Source organism: Vanacampus margaritifer, chromosome 16 (genome assembly GCF_051991255.1).
Source record: "Vanacampus margaritifer isolate UIUO_Vmar chromosome 16, RoL_Vmar_1.0, whole genome shotgun sequence".
NCBI classification, from domain to species: Eukaryota; Metazoa; Chordata; class Actinopteri; order Syngnathiformes; family Syngnathidae; genus Vanacampus; species Vanacampus margaritifer.
Genome location: NC_135447.1, coordinates 857108 through 875687, shown reverse-complemented (window position 1 = coordinate 875687; position 18580 = coordinate 857108). Strand labels below are relative to the sequence as shown.

The 18580-nt window shown below is 45.4% G+C and overlaps 1 protein-coding gene and 1 long non-coding RNA gene across 10 annotated transcripts; one reads left to right on the top strand and one right to left on the bottom strand.

Moving 5' to 3' along the window:
* The first annotated feature begins 39 nt into the window (after positions 1-39).
* stard13a (StAR related lipid transfer domain containing 13a) lies at positions 40-18200 on the top strand. 8 transcript variants are annotated; one of them, XM_077547311.1, is made up of 16 exons: positions 40-121; positions 1072-1102; positions 2729-3338; positions 10528-10599; positions 11611-11692; positions 11759-11822; positions 12293-13536; positions 14000-14170; positions 14566-14725; positions 14863-15061; positions 15808-16021; positions 16126-16240; positions 16603-16863; positions 17474-17691; positions 17807-17989; positions 18056-18200. In XM_077547311.1, exons 3-16 carry the CDS (start codon positions 3329-3331, stop codon positions 18159-18161), a joined length of 3099 nt encoding a protein of 1032 aa, XP_077403437.1. In that variant the 5' UTR covers positions 40-121; positions 1072-1102; positions 2729-3328; the 3' UTR covers positions 18162-18200. The 8 variants fall into 8 exon arrangements, with proteins under 8 accessions (XP_077403437.1, XP_077403439.1, XP_077403440.1 ...); XM_077547313.1 differs by having other exon boundaries at positions 70-121; positions 3091-3338; XM_077547314.1 differs by lacking the exon at positions 40-121 and adding an exon at positions 208-428 and having other exon boundaries at positions 3091-3338.
* LOC144036586 (uncharacterized) lies at positions 13469-18095 on the bottom strand. Of its 2 annotated transcripts, XR_013288678.1 has the most exons (5): positions 17789-18095; positions 17468-17584; positions 16585-16785; positions 15789-16032; positions 13469-14167 (listed from the first exon to the last, which is right to left on the bottom strand). It is a non-coding gene; the product is annotated as an uncharacterized LOC144036586 (long non-coding RNA). The 2 variants fall into 2 exon arrangements; XR_013288679.1 differs by lacking the exon at positions 15789-16032.
* Positions 18201-18580: the final 380 nt, after the last annotated feature.

The following is an 18580-nucleotide window of genomic DNA, read 5'->3' as shown; positions in this document are numbered from 1 at the left end:
GATTGGCCCAAACAAAGCAGAGTGTTCATTTCCTGAACAGACGCCTCACAGTGCCATTGGGTGCAGCGCCTCAAAATTAATAGCACGCAGTCACTTTGGGCCTTTTAGCATCCAGGACACGGTAATACACAAAGGTGGAAGTAAACTGGACTCTTCATTTTTTTTCATGTTTTCTGAACGGTTACAAAATAAGGCGGTTATGCGGCCATTGCATTGGAAAAGGGAAATCAGAATTTAAGTAGTTTGTCCAGTTTTTAGTTTCAGCAGGGGGCGCTGTGACCAGCGATGCAGTCTATTGCATTGTCAGTGCGGTTGATTAATTAAAAATAATGGTTAGCATGTTTACCTCGTTATTTAAATGAGTTCGTCTGGCATCCACGCAGAGACTAAAATCTACGGCGAGCCGCCCAAACCGCATCCTTTTAAAGGTTTATTCCTTATTTTCCCCTGCTACCGTTTATGCTGAGCTCGCCAATGTGCTAACCTCAATTTACTCTTAAATCGACAGCGCACCGCACCGGGAAGCCTCATAAAATTCAATTAATTGTGTTCGGCTCAACGCCAACGTCTGGCGGGCTGGGGAGCTGTTATTCTAGCTGCGTGTTTCACACACCTGTACTCGTTTTAGTATATTGCAATCTGACACAAAATGGCCACTAAAGTCTGACATTTTGGTTTGAAGCTGTTCATTTAAGATCAACAATGTAGCTAGCTCCTCAAGGTAATAATTTGAGAACTTAAAGCTAGTTTCCCTTGACAACATGAAATTAGACATGTTTATCATGAGTAGACCCATTTAAAAAAAGTCCCAATAAGCTAAGCTTTGAAAACAACCCAAAAACAGAAAGAAAGAAAAAAATCAATTTTAGTTTTAAGTAGCCGTTTTTTGGTCAATTTCCAGGGATAGGCCCTACTTCAAATATGGACTTGTCCAATTGCTACCAAATTTGATCCTCGGATCCTAGACACATGAACAACATTAAATTGCAAAATATTTGATTTATTGTCCTTGCATATGAGCGGGGGATGGCAGCTAAATTCTTCTTCTTTATGTGTTTGTTTTTGCCACAGGCAGCAGCCAGGACCACCAGCACTTTGGCAGGTAAAAGGACTTGTGCGTGTGTGTGCGTGCATTGATTTCGTCAGATTGTTTGCATTCCTGCTTTAGGATAAAAGTGGACTTCTAGGAATGTCTCATAGGATTCCCAGCCAGTCAGTCAGCCTTTCAGGCCTCAACAACCACCCAGAAGTCATGATATGCTGTTTCTACTACACTTACTGTATATAGCCTACACACATGTACAAACACACACAAAATTTCACATCTCTGAACTCCGACTTGCCTCCTGGGCCTCATTACCCACACCGTGCCTCTCCACCACACGCTATCACTGACAGCAACAGGCAGTCACGCATGCACGCAATATCATACACACACACAAATTAGGGATTATAGAGACTAGTCATACATTATTATCTGCCACTCTGCAAAGCTACCCAGCTGTAAAGCTACAAGGCTACCAGCCAGGGGATACTACTTAAATGTTACTAGGCTGCCAAGCTAACAAGCTACAACCAAAGCTATGGGGTTATGAAGCTACAAGGTTAGCAAGCCACAAATCTACAAGACTGTACTAATGGAAATCAGCTCAAAAGCTACAAGGCTAACTAGCGGCAATGCTAAAAATCTGTGACAAAACAAAAAAGCTAAAAAGCTAGCAAAACTCGTTTTAAAAGTTAAAAACACACAAAAACGACAAAGCTTTTCGATAAAGTCCCCTGAGCTAGCTTAACCTTTCACGCCGTGAGCTTTACTGTGATGAACATAGCATTATAAATTGCATTAATGCATCATTGCGTCATTTTCCGCTCGACATACGCGCGTCTACGTGAGCAGATCTTGTCACGTGTCCGAGACCACACAAGCCGCTGCTAAACTGTCATCTTGGGACCGGAAGTGAGTGCAAAAGTCCCTCTATAGGAGACGCAAATAAACATTCTGGAGTGGGAATACAAAGCCAAGAATGGGGTCCAGAAGCATGCGAATGACTGATTTACACGCCCACACACACACACAACCACAATCTCTCATCATTTTTTTTTTCTTGTTAGCATTGGAGCTTGCTGATCTTGTACATTTATGGCTTGTTTCCATTTAGATAGCTTATTAGGCTAGCAGGGTTAGCTTTATTTCACTTAAACTCTATAGAACTGCGTCCTGTTAGCATTTTAGCCAAAGACTCCACACTTTCAGTCATATGGACGGATGGCATCCAAACAAGCCATCACATCTTCGTCGTCCTCGTTATTATTACTGGAGAGTTTGGGGGCGTTCCGGAATTCCGAGCCACGAGAGGAAAACGAGAGCGACTTCCAACCTCCTTGGAAAGTCCAGTGCTTGAAACTGAAAAGTTGATTCTTTTCATTAAATTGTTGTTGTCACGCTAACGCGAAGAACAGCAATAATTATAAAATATCAATATATAGATACTATATGTAAGTTGGTAAAAGACAAGATCAATTATTGTAAAATAAATAGTGTGTACGTGTGTGCGCCGGTGTATGTACTTTTGTGGAATGTAGGTCAAGGTGATTCTCATCTGCTCCTTGAATTTAACATGAATGTTTTCCACTCGGTGCATCCATCTTGTGTGTGTGTGTGTGTGTGTGTGTGTGTGTGTGTGTGTGTTGTGTGACGAATGCGTTGCATGAGCGATGCCCAAAATAGACACCAGCCAGCAGAGATGACGAGCGAGGAAGATGAAGAAGAGGCCTGAGATGGGCTGCAGACATTTTTCCGATAGAGGGGCGTGGCCTGGACCGGATGCCTTTGATCATATGATTCTATGGATGATAATAATAATAATGCCGATTATGAACTCGCTAACCTGGACTCATGTGCAGCTGCTGCCTGCCCTCATAACAAAAGTATTAGATTACGCCTCATAACCAATCGGGACTCAATCAACAACTTTCTTTACAAGTGCAGTGTGTGTGAGAGAGAGTGAACAGTATTGGGACGCACCTCATACAATACTTAGTTTGACATGTGGCATGCATTCATTTGGACCCTGGTCATGAACTTTGCAGTGCATCCTGGGTGAAGAAGTTGGGGAACGCCGGCTCAGTATCCGAGCGACGGCAGGATTCCACCCGCTTCGAAAATGACGACCTGGAATTGGACACCCCAGGACAGGACGTCTGATTGAGTGCCTGGCGGGCGAGCAGCTGAGCGGCGGTCCCGGCATTCCTAGGATGGATTCCTGTGAATAACCCCGCACCTCCAAATTTGTCTTCAACTGGGCATAGCCATGTTTGACATAGCAACATGAATTCTGGTAAGCGTGCCTATCATGAGTAAACCCGAAAAAAAAAAAAAAAATCCCAAGATGCCATGCCTGAAAATCAGCCATTTTGGTTTGAATTGGCCAAATGTCTTGAAAATTCAGCCCCTGAAGCCACTTTAACACAGCGACATGAAATTTGGTAGACATGTCAATTATGAGTAGACTCACAAAAAAGTCTTAAGAAGCCATAAGCGAAAAGACAGATTAAGTCAGCCATGTTGGTTTGAAGCTGCCATTTTGGCCAATAATAGCTGTCATTTTGAAAATTGGGAATAACCAGGAGTCTTTTAAAAATGGCTGTCGTAACGAATTTTTGTCTGATTGCTACCAAATTTGTACCATTGTTTGTCAATGCTCAATTTGCTCAAATTCCAATTCGTCAACTTGGCGAGGTCCAAGTTTGCCCTAATGATTGATGAAGTGATCCTGGGACAAAACAGCGATACAAAACGTCTAGCTTTTCTAGTGTGTCTGTTAAATATTTTCAGCCTGTGTTTGTTGTCGTTACTGTGTATTTTCTGCTAATTACTATATTTAGATTTGTGGTCTAAAAATGGCCTGCCTGTGCGGCGTTTATAGCGCCATTTGCGGCTTTGCTATGTAGCTGACAGCCTATCAGCGGCTTTTGGTGTTGCCGTCATTGTTGTCTTCATCGCTCCAGAAGTCAGCGACATTCCGGCCAACAATTCCCAGTGTGGATATTGGAATATCAGGCAAGGAGTTATGGAGTAGTTGGTGCGTGAGTGGTTCTCTCTCTCTCTCTCTCTCTCTCTCTCTCTCTCTCTCTCTCTCTCTCTCTCTGTTTTGTAAGTAAAGACTTTGCTCGCAATGAACGTGTGTTTATGTACGTCCACGTGGGATTGAAAGGGATCCTTGTTTGAATGAGTGGGTGGCTCGACTTGTACTGTGTGTGTGCATGTGCGTGTCAGTGGGTGAGAGAGTGTGTGAGAGAGGGATTTTGTGTGAGGGAGTAACAGAAACTGTCTGTGTTTGTGAGTGACAGTGGTCAGATCCATGTCGCATTGTGTGTACAAGAGAATATTGTGTGAGTGTTTGTGTGCAAGAGAGAAAGTGGGATTAAGTGAGAGGATGTGTGAGAGCGGGTGTGTAAGAGGAAGACTGTTTTTATGAGCGTGTTAAAGATTGTGTTTGTGTGAGTGTAACAGTAAGTTAAAGTGTGCATGTGTGGGAGGGGACGGCAGGGGTCTCATTCACATCTGGCTCTCCTTGTCACACGTCCAGCCACACTCGCGCACGCGCACAATTTTGCTCTCGCGTCCCAAGACGCGTGCACGCGGACGTACGGTGGGACGGGACACGCAAGCAACACACGCGCGATCAAGCGGACATTTAAGTGGCGGGAAAACAAAGAAGAAGAAGAAGAAGTCGTTCGGACGGTGGGACTGCAGAGGTGACGCAGAGGGGGAGGACGCGCACTGCGGTGCGGATTTAGGGTTTTGTTTTTTGTTTTTTAAATCCCGGGGAGGAGGCAGCGGGATCGTCTCGTCTCAGGACCAGGATGCGCGAGCCATGACGAGCCCGCGGAGGACGGCCGCGCTGCAGCTGAGGAGGTCCATCAGCGAGCAGCTGAGGGAATCCACGGCCAAAGCGTGGGATCTGCTGTGGAGGAACGTGCGCGAGAGGCGGCTGGCAGGTCAGCCATGACTCCATTTTGGGTGCTTTTCATTTGATTGACAGCATGCCGGCTTGATTGCGTGACGTCACACAATTAGTCCTTAATGCAGTAAAGTTGTTGCGGTGTGTGTGTGTATGTGTGTGTGTGCACGGTGCGTATTTTGGGAAGGTCAATGTCACATTTAGCATGTGTTTGGGAGGGTCATCCCGGGTTTCAGATGCCAGTTCGTCAGCATGCGCGGTCCCTGGAGTGCGCATGCGTGGGACGGTGTCAACTATTCCTCGTGCGCGCCAATGCACCAAGTTTAGGGTGTCAGGGAGGTGGGGGTGGAGGGGATTGTTGTGTTGGTGGTAACTTGTCAGTAATTATTTTTTTTATTAAAGCAATGCAGTTGTCATTTATAGTCACTTAAGGCATTAAGAAATGTTCAATGGGGTCTCATTAAAGCGTGTACCTAATGAAGTGACTACTATATTTAATCCCATTTCATTGGTTTCTGTTATTCGGCGGTAACCCTGGCAACCAGAGTGACGTAAGTTGGGTGTTTAGTCATGAATCTTATTAGTGGATGTTCCTATAGTGCAAGTAGTTTAGCCTGACATGCTAGTGCTAATGTTAGTGTGGTTGCCTCCTGCGTGTCCTGTGACGTCATGTGTTATGAATGTGTACAAGTACACATTGTTTGTGTGTGCGGCATTATTGTCAAAATTCACCACAAATACTTCGTGCACGTGAGTGAAGTTGTGTTACAGTACCTTCATTTTGCCTGTAGAGGGCGGTCTCGTAAAATTTGCTTTATCGGGAAGTCAAATATTCCTTGTAGGTATGTGTTTGAGTGTGTATGTGCATGGAAACATATGGAACGTCATACTAGAGGATGTGGAATATTGGTCACTTGGAAACAATGGCAACATTCCTCACTAGGTTTGAGATTGTGTGTGTGTGTGTTAGTGTGTGTGAGTGAGTGTACAGTCTAACAGTGAATGAGTGTGTGAATGTTTGCAGTGTGTGTGTGTTTTTGGCACAATATGGGCTCAGGTGTGTGTGTGTGTGTATTTGTGAGTGTGTGTACGTGTGACTGTGTCATGTCTAGAACTATGTTAGTGTATGTTCTAGTACTGCACAACGTTTGTTTACTAGGAACACACACACACTGACCATTGCTATTGCGTCCTCTCCTGGTCATGTGACCAAAAGGAATGAATTTGCTGGTGACCGCAGGTGAGAGATACCAGCATTGAATTAAGTGATGTGATTGGTTGCCAGGAAGTAGTAGGCGGGGGCCTCCATTCCAGTGAGGGCATGTCAGAGGAATTCTTGAGGAGTGTTTGCACAGGAATCATCCGTAGAAGTCAGCCTTGTTGTGTTTGGGAGTCCGCTATGGAGGAAGAGGAGGTGGAAAGCGGGCGCAGGACCCTCGTGGAGCCCACCAATAGCAGTGAGAGTGACAGCGACAGTGCCAATGAAGGAACGTGCCTGGAGGCCATGACGCCCGACGGCCAGGATCACTACCTGAGGCTGGGCCAGACCCCCCGACGCCGCTCGTCCCTCCGCCTCTCGCGTATCATTGCCCGAAAGCAGCTGCTTCGGAGGCTGGAGCAAGGTAGACCCCCACGGGATCCCCCAAAGTCACCTTTTTGAAGGAGCAGGGATATTTGATTATCAGTACTGTATTTAGATGATGGATTTTTGTCAATCTGGGAGGTTATAGCAGATTTTATATTAGTTAGCTGCCTAAACGGGCTGCTGTAGAAATTTGATACAGGATTCTAACAAAGGCTGCCCAAACGGGCAGCTGCAGTAATTACAACAAGAGATGGCTGCCTGAATGGGCTGATGTGGAAATTGAAAGAGGAAGAGAACAAAAGCTGCCTAAACTAGCTGCTATGGTAGTTGATACACGAAGTAAACTAAAGAGGAGCAAAGTCTGCCAAAATGGGCCACTGTAGGAAATAAAACATGAATACAGTTCAAAACAGTATGTAATTAAGACTAGAACAAAGGCCGTCTAAACAGGTGGCTGTAAAAAATTAAAACTAAATGGGACTACAACAAAACATGCCGTTGTAGAAATTTAAACAGGAATTAAATTGGAATAGAAAAAAGATGCCTCGACGAGCTGCTGTTGTAGTCAAAATGGGAAATAAACGGGATTAGAACAAAAGCTGCCTAAATGGGCTGCCGTGGAAATTGAAAGGAGAAGTGAACAGGACTGTAACAAAAGCTGCCCATATGGGCTGTTGTAGAAATCGGAACAGGGGTACAATACCGGCGCCTAAACGGGCTGCTGCATGAGTCAAAACAGGAACTACATGACACTTAAAGCCTGATCCGTAAAACAGGAATAAAACAATGGTTGCTTAAACGTGCTGCCTTAGCAATTGTAATGCTAATAGAATAAGCTAGAACACATGCTGCCTAAACGGGCTGCTGCTCATTGATTTTTTACAATAGATTAAGCACATGTGTCTCTCTGGTGACTTCAGCCATTGTTTTCATCTGCTGCCACTTCCTCTACTTCCTGTCACATGATGTCTGTTTTCCTCCAGATGTAAACACAATAGAGCAGTAAAGTCGAAGCATTCCGGCGTGCTAGGTCTTGTCATTCCCAAACACTCCACCATGTTGCGTGTTAGTTTAAAGAAAAAAAGAAAAAAGATGCTGACGGGTGAAAATTGCGAGTTCTATCCTGCCGCTCGGCTGTCAGTCAATCGCTGCTAAGTTGTTCCTTTTGTCCAAGTTGGGACATTTTTACCGTGTGCAATCTACGCTAATGAGAATTTTATTATACTGTGCGTTATGTGTCCTCACCCAAAGCATGATGGGTAAAAACTATGTCTTATTTGGTCCTCTTTTGAGTGCAAGTCAGGATGGCGTCATTGGAGAAATGAAATGTGTTTGGAGCTCCCCTTGCTGGCAGATATGCCTCATTACCTCTCACCTTGTACGTACTTGTATTGACGGTGCCTTCAGGAACAGTCCGAAATCATGGCTTTTCTTTACATCTATCTATCTATCTATCTATGTAGCTATCTAGCTATCTATCTGTCCGTCCGTCCATCCATCCATCCATCGTTGTTATTGGTCCTTTTCCACACATGACTTTCTTCAAACTCCTGATTGGCCTACAGGGCCACCTGTTGTTTTGATTAAAATTGTTTTTTGATGGCAAACGAAGGGAAAATAAGAATTCCCAGACTTTTGAGCTTTTGTGTTATCAAGGAGGCGCCTCACCCAAAAAAAAAGCGGGAAATGAAAGGCTTGCCGGGACATTGTGCGAGGAATTACCTCACACACGCACAGACATACACACAGCCCAGCGGGTTAGGTGGCGAGCGGGATTAACCACCCCATGTGTGTGTCCGCTGGCTAATTCACCTCTTGATTAAATTCTGTGGTACTGAGTAAGCCAAGCTTTTGTTCCCACAAACACGCACACGATTTTCTTTGATGTTTTAGCCACGTTCCCGAGGGAGGCGTGTCTCTGTACGTTTCGCTTAAAGGGGAAGTCAAAAGTTTTCTTTACAATATGTTTTATGTGGACCCTCTAGTCTTAACATGGTATTTTGATTCATATTGTGTGTGTGGAATATGAATTAAGCAGCTAAATTCACACATTTTTATCCATCTCAGGGGGCGGCCATTTTGCCACTTGTTGTCAACTGAAAATGACATCACGGTTGCTCAGGGCTCAGTTTGCGAACGTCACATGACCAAGCTTAGAAAACAGCTGAGCCGTGATTGGTCGTCACCTGAGCCCTGAGCTACTGTGATGTCATCTTCAGTCGACAAGTGGCAAAATTGCAGCCTCCTGAGATGGAAATGCGGCTGATATTTAAAGTTTAGTAACCAATGGAGCTGTGACTTTCTATTTGCGTCTGCGTTCCTTTCTATTAAAATATAGGCATACACATTTCAGTGAAAGACATTTGTTGTTAGCATTGTTTGTAGCAAAAATACCTCCATTTGTTTTGAGAGTTTTGTGTGTTTGTGTCCTGTCCAATAACCACAGGAGAAGAAGTCCAGCTGACTTCCAAGGCGGAGACAAGCCAAGTGTAAGCGAGCCATTTCCTGTGCAGAGGCCATACGGGCTTGGCGACGGTGTCGTGGTGTTGCTAGTGGGAGCTTAGCGTAGCGTAGAGGCGAGGAAGAGGAGGAGGGATGAAGGGGAATGTGTTGGAGTTGGTTCGAGGGTTCAAAGGAGGTATGAGGAGAAGCTGTGACACAGGCAGGATGAAGATGTGGCCCGAGCCATGAAGACATCAAGTAAGGTTCTTGTCCTCTTCTTCAGGCGTGTTGTGGCTAATGACGATAATGAGGATGAGGAGGGTTAATGATGAAGGCTCCCGGCTTCGGAAAGGTTGTGGGAACACAGTTTCAGGAAGTTGGCATCATTAGCGGCTTTGATGGAGTTAATGTTCACTTTTGTCGGACCCGGTCAACTGCTGATTGGTTCTTTTTATTTGTGGCGGCTGTTTCTGCTGCCGGGTCGAGTTTATTCATTGTCAGTGGAGCCACAAGGTAGATTTTTTTTTAAATGTTTTTTTTTTAACTTAAATTTAATTCACAGGGTTGGACAATATGTCATTTGACTGTAGATGGAATGAGCTTAATAATTTTCACGGTTTAAAAAAAAAATATATATATTTTATTTAATTTACCTAAAGAGGCAAACCATTTTGCTTAATTTAATTTAATTTGAAACATGTATATTTTAATTTGTTGTATTATTAGTGTTTGATAAAATTGTATTCATTTTTTCCCGTTTAATTTAATTTGTAGACTTAATTATACATAATACTATTACATGTAAAATATTTTGAATATACTTTATTTTTGTTTTATTTAATGTGGTATTTATATATATTTTTTTAGCAATATAAATATGCAAGTATTTAATGTTTTGTTCTGTTTAATCTCCAGTTACGGGTGTCATTTTATTTAATTTGATGTATTTAACTAAATATAAAAAATATTCAATATTTTTTTTTTGTTTAAAATACAGGCATTAATTCATATTTATTTAAGCTATCTTAAAGAAGGAAACAAATGATTTTGTTTGTCACAAACATGTTAGTGCTGTGTAACATTGTCAGCAAAAAAAAAAAGTGTGCTTAAACTTGCTCACAAACACACGAGAGCATCCATCAGACACGCTAGCGGGAAAAAAGGCAGTAAAACAAGTGGTCGTAAACATACTTAATGGGCCTTGTTGCCGTGGCAACGCAGTGTTACTGGCATTAATGGCCAACTGTCGATGCTTGTTAGTTAGCTTTAGCTGTATCGCTAAAGGGTTAAGACGTCAATGAAAGTCTGGACTTCCGGCCTTCCCACTCGTCGCCTCATTCCTGAAAATTCCCAGAGCGTCGCGGCGGAACGTTCCTCCCCCGTCCATCCGTTTGGGATGTCGGGATGGGAATAGCAGACAGTGTGTGTGTGTGTGTGTGTGTGTGTTTGTGGTCATTAATGTGTTTCTTTGTGTAAGGTCGTTTTTTGTGTTGTTTGTATTGTTTGTGTAACGCTGCTTGCTTTCCCGCCTTGCAGAGCTAGAGGCAAAGGAGGCGTGTGATTGGCTGAGAGCCGCCGGATTCCCTCAGTATGCACAGCTCTACGAAGGTAACGGTCAGGATTTTTTTTTTTTTCTGCTATCCCTCCCACTTCTTCGTCTTGTCCGCTATTTCCACTTCCTGTCCGGAGGGAGGGGATGGGATGGTGGGCGGACGGTGGTGGTGGGGTTGGGGGGGGGGGGGGGGGGTCATGGGAAAGGCCTTGTAATCACTGCTGGGACTTCTTCTTCCTCTCGTTTCCTGTCACTTTCATTCATTTGTAACCCTTAAGGCAACCATTTTGTGACATTCTTACTGTGTTGAATGAATAGAGGAGGATACCTTTTTTTAAAAAAATATTTAAGAGTGAGAAGTTAGATGTAGAAATTTATTTAAATTAGGGATGTCAGGCGATTATTTTTTTTTAATTGTAATTAATCGCATGAATTCAATAGTTAACTCACCATTAATCTCAAATTTTATATCTGTTCTAAATGTACAATAAGATGTGCAATACAATAAAATATTTTTTTCCCTAAGTTTCATACTCTTGTTACCATAAAAGTGGAACAAATGTTAAAATAATATGGCTGCATCTTTTTGTCATTGATACAGTAATTTAATAATAATTCATAAAATTGAGTTAAAATTAAAAAGATGTAATGTACTGTAAAAAAAAAAAAAAAAAAAAAAAAGAGTGTAATATTGATTTGTGTTGAGGTCATTTTCTGCCACGAGATGGCATCATTTTAATTGTAAGACATCGGTGACAGCTCCGTGTTTTTCTTTTCATATTAAGAGCTATCTCATCTTTAATTCTGCACATTTTTAAAAGTGTAGAATACAACTTGACCCCAGTCCTCACAAATATATGCATTGTTATTACATTTATTAATTTCGACAAAAAAGTGAAAATAAAAACGGATATTAAATGTAAAATGTTATTTAGTCATTTATTTATTTATTTTGAATTTTGGCAGTTTTGGTCCTCCATAATGAACAGGCTAAAGGTGATTAGTATAGATATTAGATGCCAAATGATAATCAAGTGTCACACTTTTTTCTCTCTCTCTCTCCTTAGACTCTCAGTTTCCCATCAATATTTCTGCGGTGAAAAAGGACCATGATTTTTTGGATCAAGAGCTGGTGGAACCTCTGTCCCGGTAAGCCTCTCACCTGCTTTTGAACTTTCCCACCGGACCACCCTGAGACCACCGTGTGCATTACAGGCGCCTCAACACACTGAACAAGTCCGCCTGCATGAAACTGGACATCAGCCAACCCAGGAAGAAAGTAAGATGTTTATTCATTTATTTATCGTTTATCACGTTTGAAAACAAGCTTCTTCTTTTTTTTGTCCTTGTCTTCTTCACATTCCGGAAATGACCATTCTGTGTCAGTTCTGACCCAAAATGTTCCTTGACCTCCCCAAAAGCCTTACTACCCCCTCTCCAAGCAACTCCATGGTCATCCAAAAGTTTCTAGTTCCGAAGGTTTCTGCAGTCAAAATGTGTGATGAGTTTAGACCACACCCTAAAGTTTCCTGGTTCTACAAGGGGGAGGAAGGGGGGGTCTGACAGGGTCTTCTTTTATCCCTAAGCTCCCATAAATGACCTCCGAAGTACAGTATTTATTAATCCCTTCGCCCCAAAAGCTTCTAATTCTAAGGAAAGGAAGTAGGACATTTGGGTCCTCTTTTCAATGCTTCATAATTCATAAAGTTCCCATAGCTGAAATGTGTGCTAAAATTGGTGACTCCGCAGGGCGAAGACTCAGACGAAGATGACCCGATGGCCATCAGCAAACGTTGGACATTCGAGTGGAGCAGCCGCCACTGGTCCCGCCTGGAGGACTTCCTGTCCGACGGCGCGCCGAAGGCCCGAGGGGACGGCCCGCGCAGCGCGGCGAGCAGCGAGAGCGCTCTGAGCGAGCTCAGTGAGCACGAGCTGGCCGAGATCTCCTCGCTTCACAGCGAGGACTCCGCCTCCGCGGCGGCGGACGCCATGTCGGTGGCATCCCTGTCGGCCTCCTACCGGTCGCCGCCCCGTGACCTTCCGCACTACAACTCCCTGCCCATCAAGGGGGGCCGCCATGGACAGGCGGGACGCAGCAAGGCAAAGGAGTTCCTGCGGCGGATGGAACTGATGCGCACCTGGGGGCCGTCAACCATGCGCAAGAGCGCCAAGCGCAGACCCCCGATGGTCATTAGCGGACCCGTGCTGCAAGGGGAGGAACCCCTGGCCCTGCAGATCCTCCAGTGTACCCCAATCAGCCAGTTAGAGCCAAACCTGGCCAGGAACGATGGCCGAACATCGCCTGCTGAGCTCGGCGAAAGCGGGAACGATTTTGCCGACGACTGCGGCGACCTCTCCAGGATGAACGTGAGCCCCATTCGCGATCCGCCGCCACCGCGAGCACGGACGGCCAGCAAACGAAGCAGCAGGTACCTAGAGGACATGGAGTTCCCCTTGCAGGGCAAGAGGCCCGACGGACAGAGGAACCAGTTCCTCTCCCACGAAAACCTCCTCATCCACGTCCCCAAAGATCACAAGCCAGGCACTTTCCCCAAAGCGCTGTCCATCGAGAGCCTGGCGCCCGGGACAAGCTCCACCGACTCCACCGTCTCTCGACCGTCCAAAAGCAAAAACCTGGACAACATCTGGTCTGGTCGTCCACTGTCCAAGCCGCCCTGCCCTAAAGCTCCGAGGGGCAGCAGGGTGAGCGTGTACGACAACGTCCCAGGTTCCCACCTATACGCCAGCACGGGGGACATCCTCGACTTGGAGAAAGAGGACAACCTATTCCCGCACTTGGATGACATCATCCAACACGTCAGTGGCCTGCAGCAGATCGTGGACCACTGGAGCCGCGGCGTGCTCGCCGACACCGAGGATGGCGAAGACGGCGAGGGCAGGTCATCGCCTGTCTCGCTGAACGATACCGACTCCGCCGGGACTGGTCGGGACAGAAGGGATTCCGGCGTCGGGGCCTCCTTGACGAGACCGCGGTAAGAAATGAGGGACGCCAAATTCATCGCAGGTCACATTGTAGTAGATTCAGCATCGTTTATTTGAATTTAATGTGCCTACAAGTTATGGCTTGTGGATCCTGGGGGTTCCGGGGACTCCCAATTTGACAACCATTGGTCTACTCTAGTCAGTCAGTCCACTTGAGGACACGTTCACAGGCTGCCAAGGCCAAGCGTTGCCATTTTAACTCTTTATTGGTGATGTTTCGGTTTGCTAGCTATATTCGACATGGATTAAGGGACTAGTCCTTCTATATTGTGGAAGAGTCTGTTGTGGTAAAATGTAGGAAAATAATACTAAAAAGGCCCTGCATCGGGCCCAGAAGAGGCATCTGCCCTCTCTGCCAGATGACCAGTCCGGCTCTGACTGTCCCCCTTTCTCTAAGACCGTGCTCGCTAACCAGGAAGTCTGAAGAAAGTCAACTTTTGTGCATGTTCTCAGGGTGCGCTGGCCCAGTTTCAGGACATCTGCGCATCTCAACCAGCCGTCCTCGTCGCTGCACATCAGCAGCCAGTCGGCCGCTCAGCTCTGCCTGCTGCACAAGTTCTCCTTGCTACGTCTCACCGCCATCATGGAGAAGTACTCCATGTCCAACAAGCATGGCTGGACCTGGTGGGTACAAAAACATCTCTTTAGGGCCTGCTCGCTACTTGATTTTTGCGGCCCACAATATGAGGACGGAATTGGACCCATGCACAATTTCAGCCCCCAAAGCCATTTTTAGTTAGCAACTTGAAATTTGATAAGCTTGGCTATCATGTGTAGTCGAACCATAAATCAAGAAGTCAGCCATTTTGGTTCAAATCGGGCATTTTAGGCTCAGTTGGTTTACATTCACACAACCTGATTTTTCAACAAACAGGAAGTCGCACATTTTGGCCATTTAAGGGTAATTTTGTCAAGACAAACTCCTTTGAACCAATTGAACCACAAATAGGCCAACGTTCCTTTTAATTGTAAAAACATCTCCAATGAAGACCCATCCTTGCTTCCGTGTTTCCTTTCAGGTCTGTGCCAAAATTCATGAAGCGAATAAAGTCTCCTGACTCCAAAGACAAGAGTGTGTTCGGGGTCCCGCTCATCGTGCACGTGCGACGTTGCGGCTTCCCGCTGCCCCTTTGCCTTCAGCAGGCCCTTGCCCACCTCACACGCCACTGTCTGGACCAGGTACTCGTGGCAAAGACAGCTTGAAAATCAACGTTATTTTGCCTCAAAATACTCAATTTGACTAATAAATACGGCACAATTAGGACTGGCTACTTGTTGACCGTTTTTCTGTCTTCTCGTGTTGACTTCTTCGCAAGGTGGGCCTCTTCCGCAAGTCTGGCGTGAAGTCTCGCATCCAAGCACTGCGTCACCAGTGCGACGCCTCGCCCGATTTCGTGGACTTTGAGGAGCAGTCCGCTTACGACGTAGCTGACATGCTCAAGCAGTTCTTCCGGGACCTTCCGGAACCGCTGCTAAGCAACAAACTGGGGGAAACCTTCCTGCACATCTACCAGTGTAGGTAGCAGGCTGCTTGCATGCTGAGATACTTTTGTGCTTTTACTGGCGGTTAATGTTAACACGATCTAAGGCCGGGGGAAGAAGTCGACCAATTGTAATTACTGTATTCCAAAATATAACAATCGATTGTAGGTGTTTATCACTTAACCAGTAGAGGGCAGTCATGCACTAAACATGCCCAGAAGAAGACAGGAAGTTATTGACCTCATGTAGCTAACAGCTAGTTCTACCCTTGTTTACACTCGGAATATTGTTAAAGCATCGTCAATACCTGACTTTTAAGACACAGATTGATAGATATAATGATGTATATGTGAACTAAATGGTTGTTACGGTTGGTTTACTTGAAGTAGTCGCTAGCACGCTAATGCTAATCGTTTAGCTTAGGCTAATTCCCTTGTTGACCCATTGAATAATGTTGAAGCATCGTCTTAAGTGACTTTTAAGACACTATTATATGTGTAAAGTACATATAATGATGTGAAGTGTGAACTAAATGGTAGTGTTTGTTTACCTGAAGTGGTAGTTGCTAGCGCGCTAATGCTGATCGCGATTGCTAACCGTTTAGCATAGGGCATAGGCTAATTATGTTGGTGTGTGCCTATGTATACTTATAGTAGTACTTATATTTACTCAAGTCAATTCCCAATTGTGAGTACTCGATTAATGGTTAATCAATGGAATAATTGATTTAAAATTGACTCAATAGTACCATGACACATACTTCTCATTTCCCCCCTCAGACGTGCCGAAGGAGCAGCATCTGCAAGCTGTGCGGGCGGCCATCTTGCTGATGGCGGACGAGAACCGCCAGGCGCTGCAGACGCTGCTCTACTTCCTGCGCGATGTGGTGGGGCAGGTGGACGAAAACCAGATGACGGCCGCCAATCTTGCCGTCTGCCTGGCGCCGTCCCTTTTCCACCTCAGCCTGACCAAGAGCGAGGCGCTCTCGCCGAGGTACGCCATCGCTGTGCAGATGCGCCATGTTAATTGCATACCGACAAAGTACGGGGTATATAATGGACTGATTGACATTCTCTGCTGTTCTGATGATGGTGAAGGTCAATCCAGAGAAAGTATGCCAGTGGCAGACCGGATCAGAAGGATCTGAACGAAAACATGGCTGCGATTCAAGGCCTGGCTCATATGATCACAGAGTGCCAACGCCTTTTTAAGGTCCACTTTTTTGTTGTTATTAGTTAATCATAGGACACGGTGTTGACACAATAACCACAACAACAAAAAATCAACTGCTGTGCTTTAGTTGCTGAAACCCGGGGGTCGAACCAGCGACCTTTAGATCTTCAGTCTAACACTCTCCCAACAGCTATTTCAGCCTGGCGTTTTGTGGACAAAGGACTGGTCGCCAGTCAACCAAAGAACACGTAGAGACCAAAAACTGGTCAATCAGCCATAGGACAGTCCAATAACCAAACGATCCAAAACAACTGATTGGTGACCAGTCGACTGCAGGGAACGTATAGACAAGCGATGAATGGACTTGGTCTGCAGTCACTCACACGATGGTCGTCCCACAGATCCCAGAGGAGATGGTGAGCCAGTCCCGTAACTCCTACATGGAAGCCGAGCTAGCGGTGCCTCCGCTGGACGAGCTGGGCAAGCTGCGCCAGGAGGACATGGACGAAGAGGAGGACGACGTGGATGACGAGATGGACGAAGGATCCTACCATGCGCATGTGGAGAAGCTGATCCACAACCTTCTGAAGGAGACCAAAGACAAGAGCAAAGCATGGATGTGTAGACCGGCAGGAGAACACATGGAACTGGCCTCCAAAAAGGTTCTCACAGTGAATTGGAAAAAATGCTGGGATACAAACACACGTTTAACTAATTCAAACCCAAAAACGTGTTAAATGTTTTTTAATACTTCCTTCATGCCTAAAAACGTTGTTTATGTTTTTTTTATGCAAGAGCTTCTGACATGAAGCGATAGATGGCTTAAAGCAATAGTGGTTATTACTAAAAACGGACAGTAGGTGGCAGCAGAGTATAAGAGATCAGTCAGGGCCATGTTGCAAAAAGCTCTTTTTGACAGTGTTTTCAACAGGAATGTGAATATTGATGAAACTTAGCTATATTCTAATGCTAATTGCTGTAAAACGGAAACAGATACAAATATATTTTTTGTCCCGATGAAAGAAGAAACTAATCTTTCTTTTGGTTGGTTCCATGTTTTTATAGCAATAGAACACAATATTCTGTGGGCCTTGCAAAATCAGCCAAAATCCAGTAAAACAGTTGAGAGCAAAGGGGGTTGCCTCAGTGAAAATAGCTGGGAGTTAATGTGTTAATTAAATATTTTATTGATTTTGTTTGTTAGCATTATCGAGGAAAAAAAATCACAATGACACACTCTTGCGATGTAACGGGACGCGGTTGTACCTTCAGGTGGGTGACGGCAACCCTCTCCGGCGTTGGCGCGTCAGCACGGAGGTGGAGGCCACGCCTACTGAAGTTCTTCACCGGCTTCTGCGAGAGCGCCCCCTCTGGCAGCTGGAGCTACAGCAGGAGAAGGTTGTGGAAATGCTGGACCAGCAAACGGACGTGTACCAGTACACGTGTCACAACATGGCACCGCAGCCTCGTACAGACTTAGTGATGCTCAGGTATGGACAAAATAATGGACGTCAATATGAATTAAGGGACATTGAGATCTTCAATTTAACGCTCTCCCAACTGAGCTGTTTCAGGTTTGGTCCTCACCTTAACTCTTCCCGTCAGGTCCTGGCGTTCGGACCCTGTTAAAGGCTGGTGCGCGTTGGTGTGCGTGTCGGTGGATCACGACAACGGCCCGCGCACGGCGGCAGCGGTACGGGGCGTTGTCCTGGAGTCCCACTACCTGCTGGAACCCTTCGGCATGCCAACTAGAACCAGACTGACACACGTCTCCAGAGTGGACCTCAGGTACGAGAAACAACGGTAGTCGGGATTCGTTCAGACTTGGTTGTCATTTCCTCGTGTGGCCTGCAGGGGGCGCGCTCCGGAATGGTACAACAAGGCGTACGGGCACCTGTGCGCCAACGAGGCGCAGAGGATCCGAGCCTCGTTCCTCAGCACAGTCGAACCCGGCCAGTAAAACCCTCCGCGCTGAGCCTCACGGTACAAGAACACATCCACGTACTGTAAGCGCTGAGAAAAGACTTTTTTTTTTTAAATTGTGGGCTTCTCACTTTCAACTCATCATGGACGATGTCATCATGATGTCATGGAACGTTCTAATTTGTCTCGACCTGAAAAGCTAAAGAAGATGTGAAAAAGGTGGTGGTTCCATATTTCATTGCTGTCATGTCTAAGACATGTGATGATTGCGCTGCTTCTGGGAAGCATGTTGTACGCGTGTCAGTATGAGTTTGTGTGTGTATCGTTATGAAAGAGTGTGTGTGTGTATTTCTCTCTCTGTGTGCCCGCGTGTGTGTTGTAAATAATAACTTTCCAGGGTGTCGCTATCATATTGATATGCTAACGTTTAGAAGCAATAAGAAACAAATGAATGCT

Bases quoted from the DNA above. Each gene is read 5' to 3' on its own strand.
- stard13a (XM_077547308.1), top strand. From the start codon at position 6,286: ATGTCAGAGGAATTCTTGAGGAGTGTTTGCACAGGAATCATCCGTAGA. The intron at 6,587-10,527 runs GTAGACCCCCAC...CCCGCCTTGCAG, and splicing joins GCTTCGGAGGCTGGAGCAAG to AGCTAGAGGCAAAGGAGGCG. The intron at 16,864-17,473 runs GTTCTCACAGTG...TTGTACCTTCAG, and splicing joins TGGAACTGGCCTCCAAAAAG to GTGGGTGACGGCAACCCTCT.